The sequence below is a fragment of the Montipora capricornis genome, chromosome 14, assembly GCF_036669925.1.
Source record: "Montipora capricornis isolate CH-2021 chromosome 14, ASM3666992v2, whole genome shotgun sequence".
Taxonomy (NCBI): domain Eukaryota; kingdom Metazoa; phylum Cnidaria; class Anthozoa; order Scleractinia; family Acroporidae; genus Montipora; species Montipora capricornis.
Genome location: NC_090896.1, coordinates 36757019 through 36783285, shown reverse-complemented (window position 1 = coordinate 36783285; position 26267 = coordinate 36757019). Strand labels below are relative to the sequence as shown.

The 26267-nt window shown below is 39.0% G+C and overlaps 1 protein-coding gene and 1 pseudogene across 1 annotated transcript; both read left to right on the top strand.

The window, feature by feature from the left end:
- Window positions 1-5357: 5357 nt before the first annotated feature.
- Window positions 5358-6263, top strand: LOC138031940 (melanocyte-stimulating hormone receptor-like). The gene has a single exon (XM_068879542.1). The coding sequence runs from the start codon at window positions 5358-5360 to the stop codon at window positions 6261-6263; it is 906 nt and encodes a 301-aa protein (XP_068735643.1).
- Window positions 6264-9459: 3196 nt separating this feature from the next.
- On the top strand, window positions 9460-10444 carry LOC138032678 (uncharacterized; annotated as a pseudogene).
- Window positions 10445-26267: the final 15823 nt, after the last annotated feature.

The window sequence follows — 26267 nt, the reverse complement described above, 5'->3', positions numbered from 1 at the left end:
TGTCTGCTTATTTTTCCTTGTGTATAGTAGGATACCCTTTCCTCGGGTCTGGTGCCGTTGCATTGGATAAGGAATACGTTTCCACTTATTTTTGGCCTCTTCTAAAGGGTGGTTTTTAGTGGTTTTTCGTATCCGGCACGGTACTGTTGCTTAGTTTATTCCTACATTAATGCAGTATGTCTATTTCTACGGGAGGTGTTATCTGATGTCCAGTTTGTAACCAATTCAGGTAAATGGAGGTCATTTTGTTCAGCAGACTGACTGACTTGCCCTTAATAAACTATTTTCACATTGAAGTCGCGTGTTAGTGTAGTCAGAATGCACTGTTATCCACTAGCTACCATACAATCATTGCTATGATGCTTTTCACCACTGTTTATTGTTTATTGTTTTAAGCTGTGATCCTCGTAGTTTATGAACGGCGTTTGAACTCGTGACCTCGCGATGCCGGTGCAACGCTCTAACCAACTGAGCTATGAAGCCACTGACGTTGGGAACTGATCATTTGTGGGTTCTAATGTTCCCGTGATGATATATGAAATAAATCACATTTAACTGCGGATATGAAATCAAGTGAAGCTCTGATCCTCGCAGTTATGAACACAATTTTAGCAATTTCGTAGAAGTCCTGAATTTTCCAGGCTTCTCTATGCAATTGCCAAAATTGCGTTCATAACTGCGAGGATCATAGCTACACTTGATTCCATATCCGCAGTTCAATATGTGATTCCTTTCTTATATCATTTGATCGTTGATCTAGAATAGGATCACTGTAATTCATCAATGATTAAGCCTAAGCGCTGATTTCAAAATGGTTAGCTTTGTTTTAAGTGTGGCCGGACCTTTCTAGTTAGTTGTCTAAAATAATTTGTTGGCGAGTGTTAGTATATACCAAAACAATGGATAGCGTTGAACGCGCGCGCTGATTGGCTACTCAAACTCTGGATTTCCTTTGCTATTCACCTCGAAGCAATTGGCGCGGAATTTGAGCCTGAAAACATTAATGTTGTAATTTTTACAGAAATAAATGAATTGAAATCATCTTTTTGTACTACATTATCTCACAGTGGCTAGTGGTGGATATTCACTATTTACTTCAGTGAATAGTTGCTAATTATCGCACGTCTACAGCCCGATGTTATGACAAAAAAATTTGATTATTGTGTTTAAGAATTTTGTCAAAGAAAACGGCAACTCGGTTGTTTTGTGGTTAGGAGCTCTGACAGGTGAGCTAATAATGGTAAGTTCGAGTCCCGAGTCATGATATTTTTGGTTGTTTTTAAAAGAAAAATGTTAAACTCCCAGAATTCCTTTCCAACAGTCGGGATTATAAAATAATGGTAACGGTACATGTATATTCAAAGCCGGTTGATACTATATGATTACCATAATAGCAGTCTCGAGAATGAGTTGCAACGGAAGAGCCTGCAGGCTAAGTCTATTCTACACCTTATGGCTTATTCTAGGCCGAGTTGCTCAAAGCTTCCTTAGTACTATCTAGGGTTAGATACCATGATAACCTGCAGAATTCAACTAGTAAGGAAAACATTGAAGGAAAGGAAAGGAACTTTATTTAACTCAGTCGTTCAAGCGCTGGAGCACTAAAACTGAAATCAACAATTAACTTAAAACAAGTCAAATGGCGGTTTTTGAGGAGAGGGGAAACGGGAGTACCCCTCGGTGCAGAGTAGAGAACCACCAAACTCAACCCACATATGACGCGAGTCTGGGAATCGAACCCGGGCCACATTGGTGGGACGCGAGTGCTTTCACCACTCCGCCATCCCTGCTGGATGTCGATTAACCTTTTGATTGACCTTATGTCGGCTATTTAAAACGTCATACTTGAGATATAAAACCTGAACCTGTTAAAATGCTTGACAGTTAATAAGTACAACATTCCAAACTATTATGGTATGTTGAGCAAAGCTGGTAATCCTCAACGGATGTGTATGTTTCGAAGAATTCCTTTTTTTCGAACGAATTTTGCCTTCTCCCAACCTTTTCAAAACATGTGTTTTCAGTGCTGAAGCGGAAAGAAGCGGTTCCTGTAGAGCAGAAGCCCCGGGTTCATATCCTTCCGCGGATATAATTTTTTATTTCCTTATTTTCTCTGCTGCCACAAGTCTTGGGACAAACTGTCCTAAATTCACAACAATAGTGAATTCAAAGCAAATTAAGAATTCACGATAATCGTGACTTTATAGGGGAGAACGTGTTGATCTGTGCGAGAAAATTTGGTTTTGGTCATCGTTTGACCATACGTACGTCCATCTCTCCATGTATGCAAATATGAAAATGTAATAATAATAATAATAATTATAATGATGATGATGATGATGATGATGATAATAATAATAATAATCAATACTTGAACACTTGTGCCCAACATGTTGGCCATACTCCATGTAGTTTACGGCGCACATCTTGGATATTGGACATCCATGTTATGGTTAATTGACACCTGTCAAAACAGGGTATGTCCTGACCAGTATCACATGACCATATCCCGAGCTCAAGTTTAAAGCTCATCGACGTCAGGTTTTTTTTTTTTAAGTTGACCTCTGACAAGGTTCTATTGGTTCGCAGCCTTAAGCCAGGTTAACTTATTGTAAGAATAAACTAGTGTATCTAATAGATGTCATATGTCAAAAAAGAATGGGAGTGCGGTTACAAGAACAAATATGCGTTTTAGATTTTTCGAGGATGACTCGTGTTATGAATTAATTCTTTGTTTGTGAGAGTAATGCTGCAGTAAGTTTCGTTGAAAGTAACAACATTTAGCATGGATAACCACACTGATCAACGTCGTATTAAAGTCAGGGGGACTTATTTTATGTTGAGGGAATGAGAGTATCGTCATTGTGCCAAAATTTAAACCTGACCGCCCCATTTCCATACCGTGATGAAGTGGAGGAAATGTAACGGAAAGAAAATACAAAATTCTAGCTGATAAGCCACTGATCTGAAATTCGTGCATGATGTATACGTAAAATGAGAAAGCAAGACACTCCCCTTGTACCTGAGATCGCGGGTGTCCGGGTACTCATCAAGAAATGTCTGTAGAACTATAATCAGGGCTGCGGCTTGAAGCACGTGGCAAGCTTACCTTATATGTCACTTTACGGTTTCATTGCAGGTTTTCTGTTCATTTTACAAGTTTTATCAACAACAATTTCATTACAGCTCTTCTTATGATTCTAGAATTTGACCCGAAGGAGGCGTAACTGTGCCAAACTATGAAATACAAAGCTCAAAGTCAGATGTCAGTAAATACAACGCATTCTAGTAAAAAGTGGTGAATTCGTAAATTTGTTGCAGCTTACATATTTTTCCTTAAATCCAGATTATGTTGCTGCCCGCTCGCTTCGCCAGCCCCGCAGTCATAACACGGGAGCTCCGGTTTTAGGTTTGGCTGAATCTATATATCTCTTCCATTATGAAACAATACTGGATTAATTTTTCTCTTCGGTAATGTTAAATGTTGCCTCGCCTATTAACTTGCCTCTAAAGCGATCACGTACATCATCTTCACTTTTTTCTATAATGCTTTACAAATAGTGAACCTACAAGCAAAAACGAGATTGTTTATGTAGCTTATATTCAATTGTTTAACAAAATTTATTTTAAAAATACATATGTTACTTTTCTTCTGTAAGCAAAGCTACTGCAATATCATTGTTTTTACAATTCTGAAAGTACTTATCTACTTCGTTGAATAGTTGTTAAATGCATATATGTATTGTATATGTACAGAAACCCATAAGGGTTGAAACGTGTAACGCGCGTTCATAGCTTCCGAATATTCAGTGCGAACTGATTGGTTGAATGTCTCAGTGCTAAGTGCCATATTTAAAAACCCCTCGCTCTTGTTGTTCCAAATATGGTACTTAGCAAATTGAATATTCAGAAGCTTGTTTCTCAGCACACAAGGGGTCGTTACACGTTTCAACCCTTATGGGTTTCTGATATGTATAAATAGAGGATATTACATGGCCGCGTGGGTATACGAATTTTATCTTCAAGTGCTGAAAGTATCTCTCACGAGTGAACAAAGTGAACGAGTGAGAGATACTTTCAGCACGAGAAGATAAAATTCGTATCCCCAAGCGGCCATGTCATGTTCTGTTTATCATAATATAGATATTGATAAAATGTCTAAATTTAAAACAACCTGTTTTAGTCATTTTCGAAATGAAAAATGGGTTTTTCAGTGAGTGATTATAGCACAAAAGTATCTTACAATGAAGAGGAAGCTCGCGTTTTCTTGGCTAAACCTGTTCGTCACCATGACGACACCTATATTCTCACATAAAAAAGATAAAAATGATGTGTTCACTGCGCGCGGTGAAGATATGATATTTTAGTAAAAGGAGAAATCCTGGTATTTCGCCAGTATCTATATAATAAAACTAGATATGATAAGTGTATATAAATAAAATATGAAATTAAAATGTTCCATGAAGAGGAGAGCCTGAGGGGTACATCTAGGTGAACTATTCATATCCCTCATAATGTCACATGCCTCCTTCATAACGGTCCTCAACAACAAAAGAAAAGGAAAAATGCGCGCTACACATCATCAACTCAACAAAATGTCAGGAAATTACTTCCCCTGCATCTGACTCTGCCATATGCAACCCGTTCCATGTTTTCCAAAACGCGGCAAAAGATGGCTACAAGGTGGAATTTACCATATAGTACGATCTCAACTCATTTGTATATGTTAATTCGCAGTAGCAGTGGAGTTAATCACCATCAAAGACAGGTGATACTAATGTACGATCCGCATCTTCAGTTTTTAAAGAGTTACCATGACCTCTTGGAACGTTTTGGGTTTCCTTTAGAAAAAGGTTTTAAATTCCAGCTTTTCTACAGGAACTTTATAAAACCAAAACGATTCAAACAACATGTTTGTACCATGCACCATGTTCTATTGAGGTGATTCGCCACGTTAACATATAATTTGCTTATAGAGCTGTTAGTTTGCACGTCACCATAAATTACACAGAGAACTACATTAATTGTCAGTGCAGCATTTGCACCCTTTCCACCTAGTCGCCCTTTCTTTGCACAGGCGTACTTAAAATTTCTGTATAAGCGTTCCTGATTCTTGATTAAAACATATCAAACTGACGTCAATGGTTTTTAAAAAACTCTCAGTGTATCCCCAAATACAATTGTGTAAAACTTGATTGTTGTTCACGACCAATCCGATCCCATGCTGTGTACGGAAGTTGATTATATTATAATTTTAACCTCTTTAAATAGCTTTACGTGCAAGAGGTACGAAATATTTTTAAAGCAAATTTAAATTTGGCTCAACCAAACCGGGAACTCTGAATACTGAAGTTACCATGGCCGACCAGTTTTGCAGACACAACTTGGATCAACTTCGACAAATTGCTGAATCTAACAGAACAACATTGTCTGCGCTATGTGTGTTAAACCTCGTTTTCTCTCCCTTGGCAACATTCGGAAACACTCTGGCTATTCAAGCGTTGAGGAAAACTTCATTTCTACCAGCTAATATGAGGAAATTGTTTCTGAGTCTTGCTCTCTCTGATCTTGCCGTGGGATTGTTCGCTCACATAATGCTCGCAGTGGTCTTCAACATGGCAGTGAACTCCAACCTTGAATTACTGTGTCCAGTGATTTTACCCTCTTGCTTCCCTATTCTATATCTTCTAGTCTGCGCATCGTTGTTGAATGTAACCGCCATTGCTGTTGACAGACTCCTCGCTGTTTCTCTTCATCTGAGATATCAAGAGCTTGTGACTGCGAAACGAGTTACTGTAGCCATAGTTGCAATATGGCTGACAAGCTGTACCTCGCTTTGTGTTTTCTTTACCACGTTGAGCCTGAATATTGCACTTGTTCTTACGTCAGTCGGATTTCTGTTGACAACAGTTGCATATTTTCGTGTGTACAACGTAGCGAGATATCATCGGAATCGAATTCACCATCAATTTCAGCAGCAAAATTTGCAAGCAGTGGTGCTCCTCCGGGAACGGAAGTCTTCCTTGAATGTTATATATATTTATGCTGTATTTGTGGCGTGTTATCTTCCGAATTTTTGCTGTTTGATTTTTCTGAAAGCAGGTAACTCGTCTGACTCTGTGTTAGCAGCCTATCGGGTCACATTATTTTTTGTTCTTCTTAATTCTTCGTTAAATCCTTTAATTTACTGTTGGCGCTATCCAGAGGTTCGTGTAATTATGAAAAGTATCTTGAAGAAAATTTTCCGTGTTCCCGGAGGATAAGTTATAATGGAGGGCGTTTTTTTTTTATTCGCAACCACTAATATATTTTTTTTTTACGACGTGTATTTGTTCAGCTTGTCTTAAAGGAAAAGGATCAACTTGTTTATCGAGGCTGACGACTGACTGATCTAAAACGAATGAGGGAGCACACGAGAAATTGAGAAAAAAAAAGGAACAAGGGGCCCTCGGCATGCAAGGAACGCGACAGTTACTAGTAATGGACAGTCTTTCCATAGCACCGATGTGTCGGTGTAGGGATCAAACAAGTATGGAAACCAGTCGAAGAAGTGATTAGGAACGAAACGAAAGATATCTAACAAATTAGTAATGTTCAATGAAACGAGTACCCTAAGGAACTGAGTCGGCCTTGCTAAAAGCAATATCAGGACGACTCCAGTCAAACCATCAGTTTTGTATAAGTCTAGAATACGTTTTTTTTTTCCCAATACGATTCAATGGATTAACTATTCTAGTGTAACTTGAAAACGGCTATGAATTCCCATGTCACCCTTAGCTCATCAATAGTTCGTTTGGTAAAGAGAAAACTGCTGACTGCGGTAAAATATAGTAGTTTTTGAATTCTATTGTACTTGTATACAGCTACCAAACTGATTTGGAACCCACTTAGAAACTGCCTGCAGATTTTGCCCGTAAACTGCGTTATTAGGCTGAGCCCGTCTTTACCTAGATTAAAATTGTGATCCGCATTTTACCTGTAGGTGAAGTAGTGAAAAATGAAGTCTATACTTGGAAAAATCAGTGTATCAACCAAACTGTTTGGAAAATGATTTTCTTTATCACAAGATGTGCTGCTTTTTTTTTTGCGGGAAAGGTTAGGTAAAAAAAACGAGCAAACAAAAGAAAATAAAAAGAGGTTTAAGATTTCCCCTCACTGACTACCTCCTCCAATACCTACCCTCCCTTCTCTCAATCCCCTTGTCCCCTTTGACCATCAATTTTAATTTCCTTGTCCCTGCTTTTTCTTTTACTGGTATCTACCAAGCAAGTAAATAGCCTACCTTTTCACGCTTCTATCTCCATTGCAATGAAATGTTCTCATGAAAATAGAAAGTAATGTCAATTGCACTTATTTCGATTAGACCATCTGCCCTCTCGATTGAGAGTCTTTCGCCTTCACTACTACAAACACGACACTGGGTTTGGCACATTTCCGCCGTAATTTCCTATGCCTTGACCCTTTTTGCGGAAAGTAAACAAACACTCAAAACTTGAGAAAAAACATATATGCAAACGTTCACGCAGGTGCACTTATATACAATTTATAAATGGCTGTTTCTTGGTTCGTTTGTTCGTGCGTTCAGACAAGGACTTAGTGCAATAGGACATTTGCATGATGACGCCATTTGAGTACAAGTACCAGAATCCTTCAGGTTTTTCTTGTTTCATGCTAATTAGGGCTATTGTTATTTTTACCCCAATGAAAATACAAAATTAAAACAAGAAACGAAAAACAACCTTAATTATGGAAGTTGTAGTCAGATGACACCATCGTGAAAGTTGCCTATTGTGTTGTGAGAGAGTCGATCAAACTGGACTTCGCCATTAGATTCCCCTACTCATGCATTTGCTTTTCACATGGCCTCACATAATAACATGGCGAATCCATCTACCGATTCACTGGGGCGTATCATTAAAAGCTTAAAAAATTGATATCCTTCTGTAAGGCAAAGTCTAGTCTTGCGGAAATCTGCACTGAGGATTCATTTGATCAAACAGCACACAGATGATTAAATGGAATGGCATTTGAGGAAATTTAACTCAGCTTGTCTAGATTTTGAGTAATCTCACAAATATTTTGTGGGAAAAATCAACTAGCTCATATACATATATAAATGTAGATACAGAAAGCCTGACTATTGCACTAATTCCATGTTGGGAAATCCATGTAAGCTTCCTATGAAATTTAAACTGCTGAAGAATAACTTCATGATTATCACCAATAAAGGCAGCTGTTTTTACTCACATGTATAAGTTATATAGTACAATACTATTACATAACATTTTTGTACATTGGATACCCCTTCTTTAAAATTACTCACCAGAACAGGATGTAGTCGTTAAGTAGTTCACAACATTGGCACAATGAACTCACATAATTAATTCAGTTAAGTAAAAGTTTGGGCTGTATAAATCAATCAGAGTTCAGGGTTCAGAATCACAGTTCAGAGTTCAGAATCAGAGTTCAGATTTAGATGCAGAGTTCAATTAACATGTGTAATGCAGTTCAGTACTAGATCATGCATATGGAGCTAGTTGTTGCTCACCATATTTCATTAGTATTCAGTTCACAAGTTTGTACCAACTCTAGAGTTGGATCTTTGTTTTGTACAGCTTCCACAAAATCATTTAGTTTTGATTTCCTGTCAACTTTTCTTGCTTCATAAAGCTGACACGTGATACCACAACTTTTGTGCCCAACCTCTATTTGCATTTTGGAAACAGAAACTTCCATATATGGGTAGGATGTAATTCCCTTCAATAGTTGCTGAGGGCTCCATAAGTGGTATCACTGACGGAAAGCATTACAACCTTGGCGTGCGGGCACACAAGTATCTGTATGAAGCACTGATGAGGTTAGCATGGGCAGAGTTCACGAAAAGGCTTGAGAGCAGCGATCCCAATCATCATGCACTGGCTAAAAATTTGAAGGAAGAGAGCTTAGACCAGGTGCTTTAATGCCCAGTCCTGGCTCAAGTGCTCAATATGTGGAGAGAGTTCCTGAACCATCTTCGTCAAAATAACGGTGAACGTTCAGCATTCTGGAAGTCACACGTGGATATGGTGGAGGGGATAGTTCTTGGCCTTTTGCGGACATCTCTTTAAGGTGACTGGAATTTACATCTCCATTCCATACGAATGATGATCCCTTGGTGTTTCGCCTATGATAAGATGAACTATTAACGATACCTGACTCCTTACTTTGCTCAGATGACTAATCTCGGTGACAAAAATCGTGAAGTTCAGAAGGCGTTCAAGGAAGGCAGTTTTTCCGTTCAGTTAGCCAGCAGCAATCCCTTTGGGCGGATTCCTTTTTCACCTAACATCTGAGATCACAGTGAACAAAGATACCCAGAATCCTGGTGGAACCACACGCTTTAGCTTAAATCATGCAACTGTTCAGCGTTACTACCTCACCGTAGAATACCGAAGTGGATTTCGTGGGCAGCTATGAAACATGGTACGGAGATCCAACTCGGCAACGCAGCATACAGAGCTTCAATTATCAAGAGCAAAGAAAGATGAGCAGGCGGTTCTATCCACAGTTGACCTCATCCAAGGCTGGGTTGATCCATTTTCCGAGAACCAAGACCTGATCAGCATTTCAACTGCAAAGAAAGCCCCCAGAGAGATTGCTAAAGACCTGAAGATAGCACATGCGGTTGGTGAAAGAGGTTACGCAAAGTTTAAAGAAGAGAGGATGGAGAATACTCTTCAAATCAGAAAATTCCATGACCCTCTGAAGACCAACAAACTCAAAACATTCAGCGACATGAACAAGACGAAACAGCTGCAAACAAACAACCGATCAATTATTTTGAAAGCAGACAGGTCCTTGTTTGGAAGAATCATAGTTATTACACAAGAACGAAGCTTGCAGATGGATATCATCTTTTCACACCTTCTTGGACTACTTCCGTGGGCCTTTTCAACTCCAGATGGCCTTCTGAGAAAGACCAACAAAGCCTCCCTGGCATCACTCGTACAGGAAAATGTACAGGTCTCTGAGGAAGTCCCTGTAAATTTTGCTGCAGTTATTGATGGCATGTCTCTCGTGCAAAGGCTAAAGGGAGATCAACTGACCTTTGGTGATGTCGCTATGACTGTCCTGTCCATGGCAATGGAAGAAGGGGTGCGGTGTAACAGAATAGACGTCGTATTTGACACCTACAAGGAACTATCCATCAAGAACAGTGAGAGGCAACTGCGAGGTGAAGAGTCAGGACACCACCTTGTTACCATCACTAGCACACAGATAGTTAGGCAGTGGAGGAATTTTCTGACAGGAGTGAGCAATAAGACGAGTCTTATCACCTTCATCGTCAATGAGTGGAGGAAGGAATCATGCAGACAGAAGTTGGAGGAGAAACTGTTGTATGTCAATGATGGTGATACATGCTACAGAATCACCGCGGAAGGTAGTGAGGAGGTTTCAACACTGACGTCTGTACATGAAGAGGCAGATGGACGCCTACTGCTCTACGCTTTCCATGCAGCTGATGAGGGCTTCAACTCTGTTTTTGTCTGTTCGGAGGACACTGATGTATTTATCATGTCCTTGGCATTTAGCAATGAGATAGGAGCTTCTCTGTTCATGAAATGTGGAACGCGGACAAAGGTTATTGACATTACAAACGTTGCTGCTTCACTTGGTCCAGAGGTGCGCAGAGGTGTTCTCGGGATGCATGCATTCACTGGGTGTGATACTGTGAACGCATTTGCAGAAAAAGGAAAGGCATAAGCATTGAAGATATTAAAGAAGAACACAAGGAGCTGGTAAAAGAGTGGGACCTACCTCCTGAATTGACAGAAAAATTAGAGGAACTTACGTGTCTTCTTTAGTCAAGTAACACGGTCACCACAAAAGTTAATGAGCTTAGGTAGCAGCTGTTTTGTTCAAGAAGAGGGGAGATAGAAAGCCACCAGCTTCCGCCTTGCAGAGATTGTCATGTGAAGCATGCAAGGTAAGCAAATTATCAGGTTGCCATATGGAAACGGTGTTTAGAGCAAGATCCACGGGAATGGAAGATCGAGCATGAAGATGGCGTTGCCAAGTTAGTTGTTGACAGCATGAACGTAAAAGCAGCACCAGAGGCCATACTTGAGCTGTTAGCATGTAACTGCACTAAAACGTGCGTCGCCCCTAAACGCGTCTGTTTCACAAATGGCCTAAGATGCACTGATATGTGCAGGCTTCCCAAATGTGAGAATCAAGGTTCTGTTCAAGAGATCGAGAGTGCCGTGATGACGATGCAGAGGACAGTGACGAGGAATATTAAAATAGTTTCCCTCAAGTCTCATAAATGCTTTCTATGCTAAATGGTAAATATAGAAGTTGAGTCACGTGACTAATTTACTTTAACGTTATTGTTAGCTAATTATGCCCACGTTAAAAAACACCAGGGAGAGCGTCAGAAACATTAAAAAGAGCAGGTTGAATTTAAATGGATTGGAGTGACTCGTAGTACAGTCTTACAGTTGTCTGTCATGTAACAGTGCCATTTTAAAGGCCCTGATCACGTGCCCAATGATGTAAACGACGGGATAAACGACACATGAATGAATGAAAATGATATTTGTAAAGCAATGACACTTTTGATTTGGTGTTTCGCAGATTTTGATGGACATTTAAAGCAAAGGAACACACATGTGTCAAACCAACTACGGGCTAGTTTCCATGCCCGACTCTTGCTCTAATCACTTGACTAATGAAATGAACCATTTGTAATTATAAAATGTTTGTGTGAACCAATGGTACTGTTGTGTGTGTGTTTTGTTCATCTTGGTGGACAACTGAAGCTTCTAAACCACAAAACAAGCCACAGCCTCGTTCCCATGCCTGAGCCATACTTTAAAGAGCACTGTTATCCACTAGCTACCATAGAATCATTCCATTATGCTTTTCACCGCTGTTTATGGTCTAGTCTGCTAGAAAACCACCATAAACCTTTTTCGCCCCGGATGATACCAACCAGCCCTACTGACTGAATAATATCACCCAGCGTTGAATATATGATAATCATAATTAGTATCTACCTAAACAGTGGATAGCGTTGAACACGCGCGCTGATTGGCTACTCAAACACCGGATATCTTCCTTCGAGCAATTTGCGCGAAACTTGCGCCCGAAAATGTTGTAATCTTTTCAGGAATAAATGAGTATATTATCTCTCTGTTTCAGTGTATATTAAAACAACTATTCACCTCGGTGTCGGTGGTTAGTGAATAGCTGTCACTAGCCATCTCCACTTCGATGAATAGATGCTAATTAATGATGTCATATTCACTGGTCTACGTCCCGGGACTTCAGGTAGCAGATAAAAAGAAAAAGGTAAAAGTAGTCCCTGGACAGGATTTGTACACGGAACTTCGACTTATAGGAACAGCTTCTATTCATTAGACCACGATTAACAAGTTACAAAGTTTCTTAATATTTGTGATTTGTTGCCTGGCATCTGGGATAGGGTTCAAGTGAAGCTGTGATCCTCGTTATGAACGGCGTTTGAACTCATGACCTCGCGATGCCGGTGCGACGCTCTAATCAACTGAGCTATGAAGCCACTGACGTTGGGAACTGATCATTTGTGGGTTCTAATGTTCCCGTGATGATATATGAAATAAATCACATATTGAACTGCGGATATGAAATCAAGTGAAGCTATGATCCTCGCAGTTATGAACACAATTTGAGCAATTGCGTAGAAGTCATGGATTTCTCAGGCTTCTCTATGCAATTGCCAAAATTGCGTTCATAACTGCGAGGATCATAGCTACACTTGATTCAATATCCGCAGTTCAATATGTGATTCCTTTCTTATATCATTTCATCGTTGATCTAGAATAGGATCACTGCAATTCATCAATGATTACGCCTTAGCGCTGATTTCAAAATGGTTAGCTTTGTTTTAAGTGTGGCCGGACCTTTCTCGTTAGTTGTCCAAAATAATTTGTTGGCGAGTGTTAGTATATACCAAAACAATCGATAGCGTTGAACGCGCGCGCTGATTGGCTACTCAAACTCTGGATTTCCTTTGCTATTCACCTCCAAGCAATTCGCGCGGAATTTGAGCCTGAAAATATTAATGTTGTAATTTTTGCAGAAATAAATGAATTGAAATCCTCTCTTTGTGCTACATTATCTCACAGTGGCTAGTGGTGGATATCTACCGAGCCGCGAAGCGGCGACGTAAATATCCACCACAAGCCACCTCCACTTCGGTGAATAGTTACTAATTATCGCACGTCTACAGCCCGGCGTTATGACAAATAAATTTGATTATTGTGTTTAAGAATTTTGTCAAAGCAAACGGCAACTCGGTTGTTTAGTGGTTAGGAGCTTTGGCAGGTGAGCTAATAATCGTAGGTTCGAGTCCCGAGTCATGATATCTGGGTTGTTTTTAAAAAAAAAAGTTAAATTCCCAGAATTCCTTTCCAACTGTCGGGGTCATGAAATAATGGTAACGGTACATGTTTATTCAAAGCCGGTTGATACTATTTGATTATCGTAATAGCAGTCTCGAGAATGAGTTGCAACGGAAGAGCCTGCAGGCTAAGTCTATTCTACGCCTTATGGCTTATCCTAGGCCGAGTTGCTCAAAGCTTCCTTAGTGCTATCTAGGGTTAGATACCATGATAACCTGCAGGATTTAACTAGTAAGGGAAACACTGAAGGAAAGGAAAGGAACTTTATTTAAGTCAGTCGTTTAAGCGCTGGAGCACTAATTGGGACCACTGAACGCAAAACAAGTCAAGTGTTGGTTTTTAAGGAGAGAGGAAACCGAAGTACCCAGAGAAAACCCCTCGGTGAAGAGTAGAGAACCACCAAACTCAACCCACGTATGACGCGAGTCTGGGAATCGAACCCGGGCCACACTGATGAGAGGCGAGTGCTCTCACCACTCCGCCATCCCTGCTGGATGTCGATCAACCTTTTTGATTGGCTTTATGTCGGCTCTTAATAAAACGTCATACTTGAGATATAAAACGTGAACCTGTTAAAGTGCTTGACAGTTAATAAGTACAACATTCCAAGCTATTATGGTATGTTGAGCAAAGTTGGTAATCCTCAACGGATGTGTATGTTTCGAATAATTCCTTTTTTTGAACGAATTTTGCCTTCTCCCAACCTTTTCAAAACATGTGTTTTCAGTGATGAAGCGGAAAGAAGCGGTTCCTGTAGAGCAGGATTTTCTCTGCTGCCACAAGTCTTGGGACAGACTGTCCTAAATTCACAACAGTAGTGAATTCAAAGCAAATTAAGAATTCGCGATAATCGTGACTTTATAGGGGAGGTGTTGATCTGTGCGAGAAAATTTGGTTTTGGTCATCGTTTGACCGTACGCACGTCCATCTCTCCACGTATGCCAATATGAAGATGTAATAATAATAATAATAATAATAATAATAATAATAATAATAATAATAATAATAATAATAATAATAATAATAATGATAATGATAATGATGATAATGATGATGATGATGATGATGATGATGATGATGATGATGATGTGCCCAATATGTTGGCCATACTCCAGCTAGTTTGCGGCGTACATCTTTGATATTGGACATCCATGTTATGGTATGTTATGGTATTTCATCAGTATCTATATAATACAACAAATATGATAAATGTATATAAATAAAATATGAAATTAAAATATTGCATGAGGAGGAGACCTGCGGGGTACATCTAGGTGAACTATCCATAGGAATAATACGCAAACAGCGGTTACAAACCATTGCTTGAAATGCATAACTTTTATAAACTTAACGTTTCGTAAGTTACAACATACATCATCAGAAGTGATTATTATTCAGTTACAGATGAATTTAAATTCAAAAATACAACTGTACGCACTGGGAACTATATAACGAAATTGTCATTTTAGGCTGGCTTTAGATCACGGATCAACAGATACTCTTTAATTTTTTGCAATGCATGTCTGATCGACCAGTTACTAATATTTCAAAATGATCCCACTTAATTCTATGGTTGGTTAAGAAAACATGATCAGCAATTGCCGATTCTTGACAATTTGTAGTTAGAGCTTTAAAATGTTCTGTTTTTCTGTCACGTAATCGGCGTTTCGTTTTCCCTGTGTAGAAATCATTGCAATCCCAGCAGTTTGCTCTGTACACTACTTTTGACCTGAAGGAAGGAGCTAGTTTATCTCTGTAAGCGAAAAAAGACTTGATTCTTCGGGTGTTCTGTAAAACTATTGTGACGTTGAAAATACCATAGAATTTGTTTATACAAGATCTCAGCTGTTTTGTGAGGTGTTTGCTGTGATGACCTAAAAAAGGTAGAACGATAAGAACTTCTTTTTTCTTAACTGTTTGTACAGGATCTTTTGGCTTATTTTGATGTTTCTCAATGACATTATTCATATGATATTTAACAGTTCCCAGGGGTAGCCACATTAAGTAACAAAATCCTCTCGAGGTCATCTAGGGCAGACTGTAAGAATCTAACCTGCAGAGCAGGCGAGATTTCTTCCAGCGAGCGCTGACATCGTACAAATTTCATCCGCCATCTTGAATTTTTCATGCAGTGGAAGACTGTAGAGAGAAAGAAAGTTCTTCCCCTCCCCCATCCCCCACCGTCTAACATGGCGCGGTCTATAAAATGGCGGTCGCAAGATTGTAATGCAAACTCGATCGCCCCAACAAGCGAACTCGACCGGCCCAACAAGACGCCTGCACTGCAGGCTAGTAGCAATCGGGGTGACGAACAAATTCTAATGCAGCGATAATTAGCCAAAGTGCGGATTATGTTTATTTTGTATTTACGCGGAGTAAAAGAGTCCCACTTGGTGTAAAGACCGGTGAATGTCTTCTTTCGATAGATTGATGTTGAGAAGGAGCTGTCACGATTGCGTTTCATAAGGATATAAAGTAATGGAATTTCATCGTTTTGTTCAAACTCAATTGTGACTTTAATGTTGTTGTGTCTCCCATTTAGGTAACTTAAAAAACTCAAAGCATCATTTTTGTTATTGAAAAGAGTAAAGGTATCGTCCACGTACCGGAGCCAAATAGTAAGCTAATTGGTGTTCTTCATCACCCATTTTTCTTCAAAATCACACATGAAAATGTTCGCCAAAACAGGACCAAGTGGAGAGCCCATTGCGACGCCATCAGTCTGGTCATAGTATTGACCATCAAAAACAAAATGACTCTTCTTTGTTGCGAACAAGAGTAAATACTTTAGGACCAACCGGGGTAATCTAGGTGGATTTGCGAGGGCATACACTAGTTATCAAGGCAAATTTCAATAGTCTCATCTAGTGGGACATTAGTAAATAGTGAACTGACATCAAAGGAACACATGAATTCGCCGTTGTGAGTGTACTGTTTGGCCCATTCTGCAAAACTGAAGGAGTCTTTAATTGAAAAAGAGTTTGTGCAGATAGGTTGAAGGACGCTTACAAGGTAAGAGGCAAGATTGTAGTTGTAGGTGTTCGTGGAAGAAACAATTGGACGAAAAGGACACCCAGTTTTGTGAACCTTTGGTAGACCATAAAGAACTCCCTGTGTGGAACCATTGGGTAGGACCTTTTGAAAGGTGCAGTCGTCAATCATGTGATCTCTTTTTAGTTGTCGAAGGTAACAAATTAAACTTTGTTCTCTGGACTTTGTCGGGTTTTCTGTCAGTTTTGTGAATTTTTTTGTCATCGGAGATCAACTTTTTCATCTTGGTCAACTAATCATGTTTATTTACAATCACAACGCCATTTCAAAACGCCAAACAAAACAATGAAATTCCATTCCTTGATATCCTTATGAAACGCAATCGTGACAGCTCCTTCTCAACATCAATCTATCGAAAGAAGACATTCACCGGTCTTTACACCAAGTTGGACTCTTTTACTCAGCGTAAATACAAAATCAACCTAGTGCGCACTTTGGATTATCGCTGCATTAGAATTTGTTCGTCACCCCGATTGTTACAGTCTGCCCTAGATGACCTCAAGAGGATTTTGTTACTTAATGTGGCTACCCTATGGGAACTGTTAAATATCATATGAATGATGTCATTGAGAAACATCAAAATAAGCCAAAAGATCCTGTATAAACAGTTAAGAAAAAAGAAGTTCTTATCGTTCTACCTTTCTTAGGTCATCGCAGCAAACACCTCACAAAACAGCTGAGGTCTTGTATAAACAAATTCTAATATGGTATTTTCAACGTCACAATAGTTTTGCAGAACACCCGATGAATCAAGTCTTTTTTCCTTTACAAAGATAAACTAGCTCCTTCCTTCAGGTCAAAAGTAGTGTACAGAGCAAACTGCTGGGATTGCAATGATTTCTACATAGGGAAAACGAAACGCCGATTACGTGACAGAAAAACAGAACATTTTAAAGCGCCAACTACAAATTGTCACGAATCGGCAATTGCTGATCATGTTTTCTTAACCAACCATAGAATTAAGTGGGATCATTTTGAAATATTAGCAACTGGTCGATCAGACATGTATTGCAAAATTAAAGAGTCTCTGTTGATCCGTGATCGAAACCCAGCCTTAAATGACAATTTCGTTATATAGTTCCCAGTGCGTACAGTTGTATTTTTTAATTTAAATTCATCTGTAACTGAATAATAATCACTTCTGATGATGTATGTTGTAACATACGAAACGTTAAGTTTTCGAAAGTTATGCATTTCAAGCAAAGGTTTGTAACCGCTGTTTGCGTATTATCCCTATTGAAACTAAAATGGCCCAAGTCAAAGAACTATTCATATCCCTTAAAATGTCACATGCCTCCTTCATAACGGTCCTCAACAATAAAAGCAGAAAAATGCGCGGTACACATCATCAACTCAACAAAATGTCTGGAAATTACTTCCCATGCAACTGACTCTGCCATGTGCAACCAGTTCCATGTTTTCCAAAAGGCGGCAAAAGATGGCGACAAGGTGGAATTTACCATATGGTACGATTTCACCTCATTTGTACATGTTAATTCGCATTATTATCAATATACGCGGCCAAATAGAAAATCGGCCTCTTCAAAGCACACGCTCAGCGGGCCGCAAACGACTGACAGCGGGCTGCTAATGCATTATCAGCCCTACAGCTGATTGGTTCTTGCTTCAACTTTGTGATATGCGAATTATTTATAGACGATTTTACGCATTTTTTCGGTAAATTTAAATACGTTCACTGGACTGAGTTGACTCTTTAATAGCTTGTTCAATCAACACTTACATGATGATTTGAAGTGACTTTGAATTCGTTATTCACTTAGCTTGTATTATTAAAACTCGCTTTCTTGATATCATTTGGCCTTGTTCATGAGGAGCTTAACTTAGGTCAGGAATGTGGGTCCCCACTGTTTAGGTAAAAAAAAAAAATTACCAAAATCTCAATGGGAGTTGTAACAAGACTCACACTAAAAAGGCAGAGCGAGAGACAAAGGGAGAGAGAGGTGTTAATCTCGACACATTTGTTGGACCGACTTCGTCATAAAGTTTTAATGACGACAAATAACTCAAATTACTTTAAATTAATTTTGAGTGATGTGTCAAAATAGTCCAGAGGCACAGTAAATCAATTTGAAATATTTTCTAAAACACGGTTTACAACGTCCAGCATCATGTAATTAAAAAAATGGAAAATTATTTCTGTATTCTCTTTATTTCAAATTAATTTAAACACAGGCAAATTATATCTTAACTTTCAGGCTACCGAGATGCAACTTGTTTTGCCCGGCATACACTTTTCTCAACAGCAACGGTGAATTGGTTCTTTTCTGATTTTAAAGCAAACCATTTTTAAGTTTTATACTTATGGAACTCGATAACTGAGGAATAAAACTCAACAGCTATTACACCTTCGAACATCTGCTTTGCTAATTCTCCGGTTAAACATGAAACGCGTTAGTGATGTATTGGTGTATTTCAGTGTTAATTTAAACACAGGCAAATTATTTCTTAACTCTCAGGCTGCCGAGATATAACTTGTTTTGCCTGGCATACACTTTTCTCAACATCAACGGTGAATTGGTTCTTTTCTGATTTTAAAGCAAACCATTTTTAAGTTTTATACTTATGGAACTCGATAACTGAGGAATAAAACTCAACAGCTATTACACCTTCGAACATCTGCTTCCCTAATTCTCCGGTTAAACATGAAACGTTAGTGATGTATTGGTGTATTTGTTAATTTAAACACAGGCAAATTATTTCTTAACTTTCAGGCTACCGAGATATAACTTGTTTTGCCTGGCATACACTTTTCTCAACAGCAACGGTGAATTGGTTCTTTTCTGATTTTAAAGCAAACCATTTTTAAGTTTTATACTCATGGAACTCGATAACTGAGGAATAAAACTCAACAGCTATTACACCTTCGAACATAATTCTCCGGTTAAACATGAAACGCTAGTGATGTATTGGTGTATTTGTTAAGTTAAACACAGGCAAATTATTTTGGCAGTTAACTTTCAGCCTACCGAGATGCAACTTGTTTTGCCTGGCATACACTTTTCTCAACAGCAACGGTGAATTGGTTCTTTTCTGATTTTAAAGCAAACCATTTTTAAGTTTTATACTTATGGAACTCGATAACTGAGGAATAAAACTCAACAGCTATTACACCTTCGAACATCTGCTTCGCTAATTCTCCGGTTAAACATGAAACGCGTTAGTGATGTATTGGTGTATTTGTTAATTTAAACACAGGCAAATTATTTCTTAACTTTCAGGCTGCCGAGATATAACTTGTTTTGCCTGGCATACACTTTTCTCAACATCAACGGTGAATTGGTTCTTTTCTGATTTTAAAGCAAACCATTTTTAAGTTTTATACTTATGGAACTCGATAACTGAGGAATAAAACTCAACAGCTATTACACCTTCGAACATCTGCTTCCCTAATTCTCCGGTTAAACATGAAACGTTAGTGATGTATTGGTGTATTTGTTAATTTTAACACAGGCAAATTATTTCTTAACTTTTAGGCTACCGAGATATAACTTGTTTTGCCTGGCATACACTTTTCTCAACAGCAACGGTGAATTGGTTCTTTTCTGATTTTAAAGCAAACCATTTTTAAGTTTTATACTCATGGAACTCGATAACTGAGGAATAAAACTCAACAGTTATTACACCTTCGAACATAATTCTCCGGTTAAACATGAAACGCTAGTGATGTATTGGTGTATTTGTTAATTTAAACACAGGTAAATTATTTTGTCAGTTAACTTTCAGGCTACCGAGATGCAACTTGTTTTGCCTGGCATACACTTTTCTCAACAGCATCGGTGAATTGGTTCTTTTCTGATTTTAAAGCAAACCATTTTTAAGTTTTATACTTATGGAACTCGATAACTGAGGAACTGGGAAATTTAGAATGCCCAAGAATGTAGCTGTGTAAAATTTCATTCCGGGCTAATTGATTTCCCAGTATGTCACAGGGAGGCACATTCAATATTGATCACAGACTTATCAATTTCCTAGCTGCTATCAAGATATCCTGATATCATGAAATTGAACCTAACAGCAATTATTTTACCTCAACGTTTGAGCGTGAGCCTGTATACCGGGAAGGGTTCCAGCACCGAATTCCCCGACGTCAACATTGTTTACTGCCTCTATAACTCGTTTGAAAACATGAATACAGAAATCCATGACATTCAGACGAAGACTGCTCAATTAATCCCCCCACAGAGGCCAACCAAAGTTATTCCGTAAGCTTCGTCCACGTTTTTACCAGAATTTCGGACGGCGAGTCTAATCTGCAGGTCGCAGGTCACAGGTAGCAGGTCATTGTTTCACCAATACAGAAAGTATCCTAAACATTCTTAAAAGCTAACCTTAGGCCTAATTAGGCCTAAACAAACGTTTTTAGGCCTAAGGTTAGCTTTTAAGAATGTTTAGAATACTTTTTGTATTGGTGAAACCATGACTTCAACCTTTGACCTGCGACCTGCGACCTGCGATCTGCAGATTAGACCCGCCGAATTTCGGAACGTGATCACCATTTTCCCGAAAAAAATCATTGACTTGAAGGCGACAAATCTCTCTTCGAAAGAGCTGAAAAAACTTTCCTTCGACAAATTGGCTAACACTTTACCCTGGATGCCAGAGGTCTTCTCGCTCACCAGCGGCGAGGAGCGTCGAAGTAGTGCTGGTCGGCGAGAGACGACGGCGACCTGTGCCATTTTTCCCCGGGTGAGAGAGTTAATCCATAAATCCTATACAACGAAAAATGGTTCCGTGTCCCAGCACTAACCGCCACTGTCGATACGCGCAAACGAACTGAAATAGATTTGTGTTCCCCACAAAATTCATCTCGCCCCTAAATATGGTCATTCGATAAAAAATTAACTACTTTTTTCTGCTTAACGTAAGTTCACAGTACAATCTGATCGATCCTGAATGCTTTAACACTTTTCTGAATACGAAACACCTTTTGTGTTATGTTTTTAGCCTTTGTTGATGGATATCTACACTGTCAGGAGACGTCCAGCCGAGAATTCCTGAGTCGGCTTAAGCTCCTCATGTATTGATAATAATGATAATGACATGACTTTTTTCGGGAATATTGTTTATTTGCGCCCACGTAGTGTGCCCACCATCAAAGACAGGTGATACTAATGTACGATACGCATCTTCAGTTTTTACAGAGTTACCATGACATCTTGGAACGTTTTGGGTTTCCTTTAGAAAACGTTTTAAATTCAGCTTTTCTACAGGAACTTTATAAAACCAAAAAGATTCAAACAACATGTTTGTACCATGCACCATGTTCTATTGTGATGATTCGCCACGTTAACATATAATTTGCTTATAGAGCTGTTCGTTTGGGCGTCACCATAAATTACACTGAGAACTACATTAATTGTCAGTGTAGCATTTGCACCCTTTCCACCCAGTCGCCTTTTCTTTGCACAGGCGCACTGAAACTTTCTGTATACGTGTTCCTGATTCTTGAAAAAATATATACACCTGGCGTCAATGTTATTTTTTTTCTCTCTCTCTCAACATATCCTCAGACAAAATTGTCTAATTGGTTGTTATTCACAACCAAACCGATCCAATGCTGTCTACGGAAGTTGATTACATTACATTGTCAATCTCTTAAAATACCTGGACGTGCAAGAGGTACGAATATTTTTAAGGCAAATGCTAATTTGGCTCAACGAAACCGAGTACTCTGAATACTGAAGTTACTATGACCGACCAGTTTTGCAAACGCCACTTGGATGACATTCAGAAAATTGCTGAATCTCACAGAACAACATTGTTAGCGCTATGTGTGTTAAACTTCGTTTTTTCTCCCATGGCAACATTCGGAAATACTCTGGCTATTCAAGCGTTGAGGAAAACTTCATTTCTGCCGGCTAATATGAGGAAATTGTTTCTGAGTCTTGCTCTCTCTGATCTTGCCGTGGGATTGTTCGCTCACATAATGCTCGCAGTGGTCTTCATCATGGCAGTGAACTCCAACCTTGAATTACTGTGTCCAGTGACTTTACCCTCTTGCCTCGCTATTCTATATCTTCTAGTCAACGTATCGTTCTTGAATGTTACCGCCATTGCTGTTGACAGACTTCTCGCCGTTTCTTTTCATCTGAGATATCAAGAGCTTGTGACTTCCAAACGTGTTACTGCAGCCTTGGTTGCAATATGGCTGACAAGCTGTACCTCTTTTTCTCTTTTCTTTACGGCCCCGTTGAACCTGGATATCCCACTTGTCCTTTTGTCAGTCGGATTTCTGTTGACAACAGTTGCATATTTTCGTGTTTACAAAGTGGCGAGGTATCACCAGAATCAAATTTATAAACAATTTCAGCAGCAAAATTTGCAAGCAGTGGTGCTCCTCCGGGAACGGAAGTCTTCCTTGAATGCTGTATATATTTATACTGTATTTGTGGCGTGTTATCTTCCGAGTTTTTGCTGTTTGATTTTACAGAAAGCAGGTAACCGGTCTGAGTCTGTCTTAGCAGCCGATCAGGTTACATTCTTTTTCCTTCTTCTTAATTCTTCCTTAAATCCTTTAATTTACTATTGGCGCTATCCAGAGGTTCGTGTAATTATGAAAAGTATCTTGAAGAAAATTTTCCGTGTTCCCGAAGGATAAGTTATAATGGCGGGCGTTTCTTTATTTTATTTGCAACGACTTATTTTTTATTTTTTACGTCGTGCATTTGTTCAGCTTGTCTTAAAGGAAAAGGATCAACTTGTTTATCGAGGCTGACGACTGACTGATCTGAAACGAATGAGGAAGCACACGGAAATTGAGAAAAAAAGGAACAAGGGGCCCTCCGCATGCAAGGAACGTGACGGTTACTAATAATGGACAGTCTTTCGATAGTTGCTGTGTTGGTGCAGGGATCAAACAAGTATGGAAACCAGTCGAAGAAGTGATTAAGAACGAAACGAAAGCTATCTAACAAATTAGTAATGTTCAATGAAACGAGTACCCTAAGGAACTGAGTCGGCCTTGCTAAAAGCAATATCAGGACGACTCCAGTCAAACCATCAGTTTTGTACAAGTCAAGAATACGTTTTTTTTTTCCCAATACGATTCAATGGATTAACTATTCTAGTGTAACTTGAAAACGGCTATGAATTCCCATGTCACCCTTAGCTCATCAATAGCTCGTTTGGTAAAGAGAAAACTGTTGACTGCGGTAAGATATAGTAGTTTTTGAATTCTATTGTACTTGTATACAGCTACCAAATTGATTTGGAACCCACTTAGAAACTGCCTGCAGATTTTGCCCGTAAACTGCGTTATTAGGTTGATCCCGTCTTTACCTAGATTAAATTTGTAATCCGCATTTTACCTGTAGGTGAAGTAGTGAAAAATGAAGTCTATACTTGGAAAAATCAGTGTATCAACCAAACTGTTTGGAAAATGGTTTTCTCTATCACAAGATGTGCTGCTTTCTTTTTGCGGGAAAGGTTAGGTAAAAAAACAAACAAACAAAAGAAAATAAAAAGAGGTTTAAGATCTCCCCTCACTGACTACTTCCTCCAATACCTACCCTCCCTTCTCCCTTGTCCCCTTTGACCATCAATTTTAATTTCCTTGTCCCTGCTTTTTCTTTTACTGCTATTTACCAAGCAAGTAAATAGCCTACCTTTTCACGTTTCTATCTCCATTGCAATGAAATGTTCTCATGAAAAATAGAAAGTAATGTCAATTGCACTTATCACGATTAGACCTTCTGCCCTCTCGATTGAGAGTCTTTCGCCTTCACTACTACAAACACGACACTGGGTTTGGCACATTTCCGCAGTAATTTCCTATGCCTTGACCCTTTTTGCAGAAAGTAAACAAACACTCCATTTGCTCAAAACTTGAGAAATAGAAAAACATATATGCAAACGCCGTACATACGTTCACGCAGTTGCACTTATATACAATTTATAAATGGTTGTTTCTTGGTTCGTTCGTTCGTGCGTTCAGACAAGGACTTAGTGCAATTGGACATTTGCATGATGACGCCATTTGAGTTCAAGTACCAGAATCCTTCAGGTTTTTCTTGTTTCATGCTAATTAGGGCTATTGTTATTTTTACCCCAATGAAAATACAAACTTAAAACAAGAAAAGAAAAACAACCTTAATTATGGAAGTTGTAGTCAAATGACACCATCGTGAAAGTTGCCTATTGTGTTGTGAGAGAGTCGATCAAACTGGACTTCGCCATTAGATTCCCCTACTGATGCATTTGCTTTTCACATGGCCTCACATGATAACATGGCGAATCCATCTACCGATTCACTGGGGCGTATCAGTAAAAGCTTAAAAAATTGATATCCTTCTGTAAGGCAAAGCCTAGTCTTGCACACAGATGATTAAATGGAATGGTATTTGAGGAAATTTAAGTCAACTTGTCTAGATTTTGAGTAATCTCACAAATATTTTGTGGGAAAAATCAACTAGCTCATATACATAAATAAATGTAGATACAGAAAGCCTGACTATCGCACTAATTCCATGTTGGGAATTCCATGTAAGCTTGCTATGAAATTTAAACTGCTGAAGAATAACTTCATGATTATCACCAATAAAGGCAGCTGTTTTTACTCACATGTATAAGTTATATAGTACAACACTATTACATAATATTTTTGTACATTGGATACCCCTTCTTTAAAATTACTCACCAGAACAGGATGTAGTCGTTAAGTAGTTCACAACATTGGCACAATGAACTCACATAATTAATTCAGTTAAGTAAAAGTTTGGGCTGTATAAATCAATCAGAGTTCAGGGTTCAGAATCAGAGTTCAGAGTTCAGAATCAGAGATCAGATTTAGATGCAGAGTTCAATTAACATGTGTGATGCAGTTCAGTACTAGATCATGCATATGGAGCTAGTTGTTGCTCACCATATTTCATTAGTATTCAGTTCACAAGTTTGTACCTACTCTAGATTTGGATCTTTGTTTTGTACAGCTTCCACAAAATCATTTAGTTTTGATTTCCTGTCAACTTTTCTTGCTTCATAAAGCTGACACGTGATACCACAACTTTTGTGCCCAACCTCTATTTGCACTTTGGAAACAGAAACTTCCATATATGGGTAGGATGTAATTCCCTTCAATAGTTGCTGAGGGCTCCATAAGTGGTATAATTGATGGAAAACATTACAACCTTGGCGTGCGGGCACACAAGTATCTGTATGAAGCACTGATGAGGTTAGCATGGGCAGAGTTCACGAAAAGGCTTGAAAACAGCGATCCCAATCATCATGCAATGGCTAAAAATTTGAAGGAAGAGAGCTTAGACCAGCTGCTTTAATGCCCAGTCCTGGCTCAAGTGATCAATATGTGGAGAGAGTTCCTGAACCATCTTCGTCAAAATAACGGTGAACTTTCAGCATTCTGGAAGTCACACGTGGATATGGTGGAGGGGATAGTTCTTGGCCTTTTGCGGACATCTCTTTAAGGTGACTGGAATTTACATCTCCATTCCATACGAATGATGATCCCTTGGTGTTTCGCCTATGATAAGATGAACTATTAACGATACCTGACTCCTTACTTTGCTCAGATGACTAATCTCGGTGACAAAAATCCTGAAGTTCAGAAGGCGTTCAAGGAAGGCAGTTTTTCCGTTCAGTTAGCCAGCAGCAATCCCTTTGGGCGGATTCCTTTTTGACCTAACATCTGAGGTCACAGTGAACAAAGATACCCAGAATCCTGGTGGAACCACACGCTTTAGCTTAAAACATGCAACTGTTCAGCGTTACTACCTCACCGTAGAATACCGAAGTGCATTTCGTGGGCAGCTATGAAAC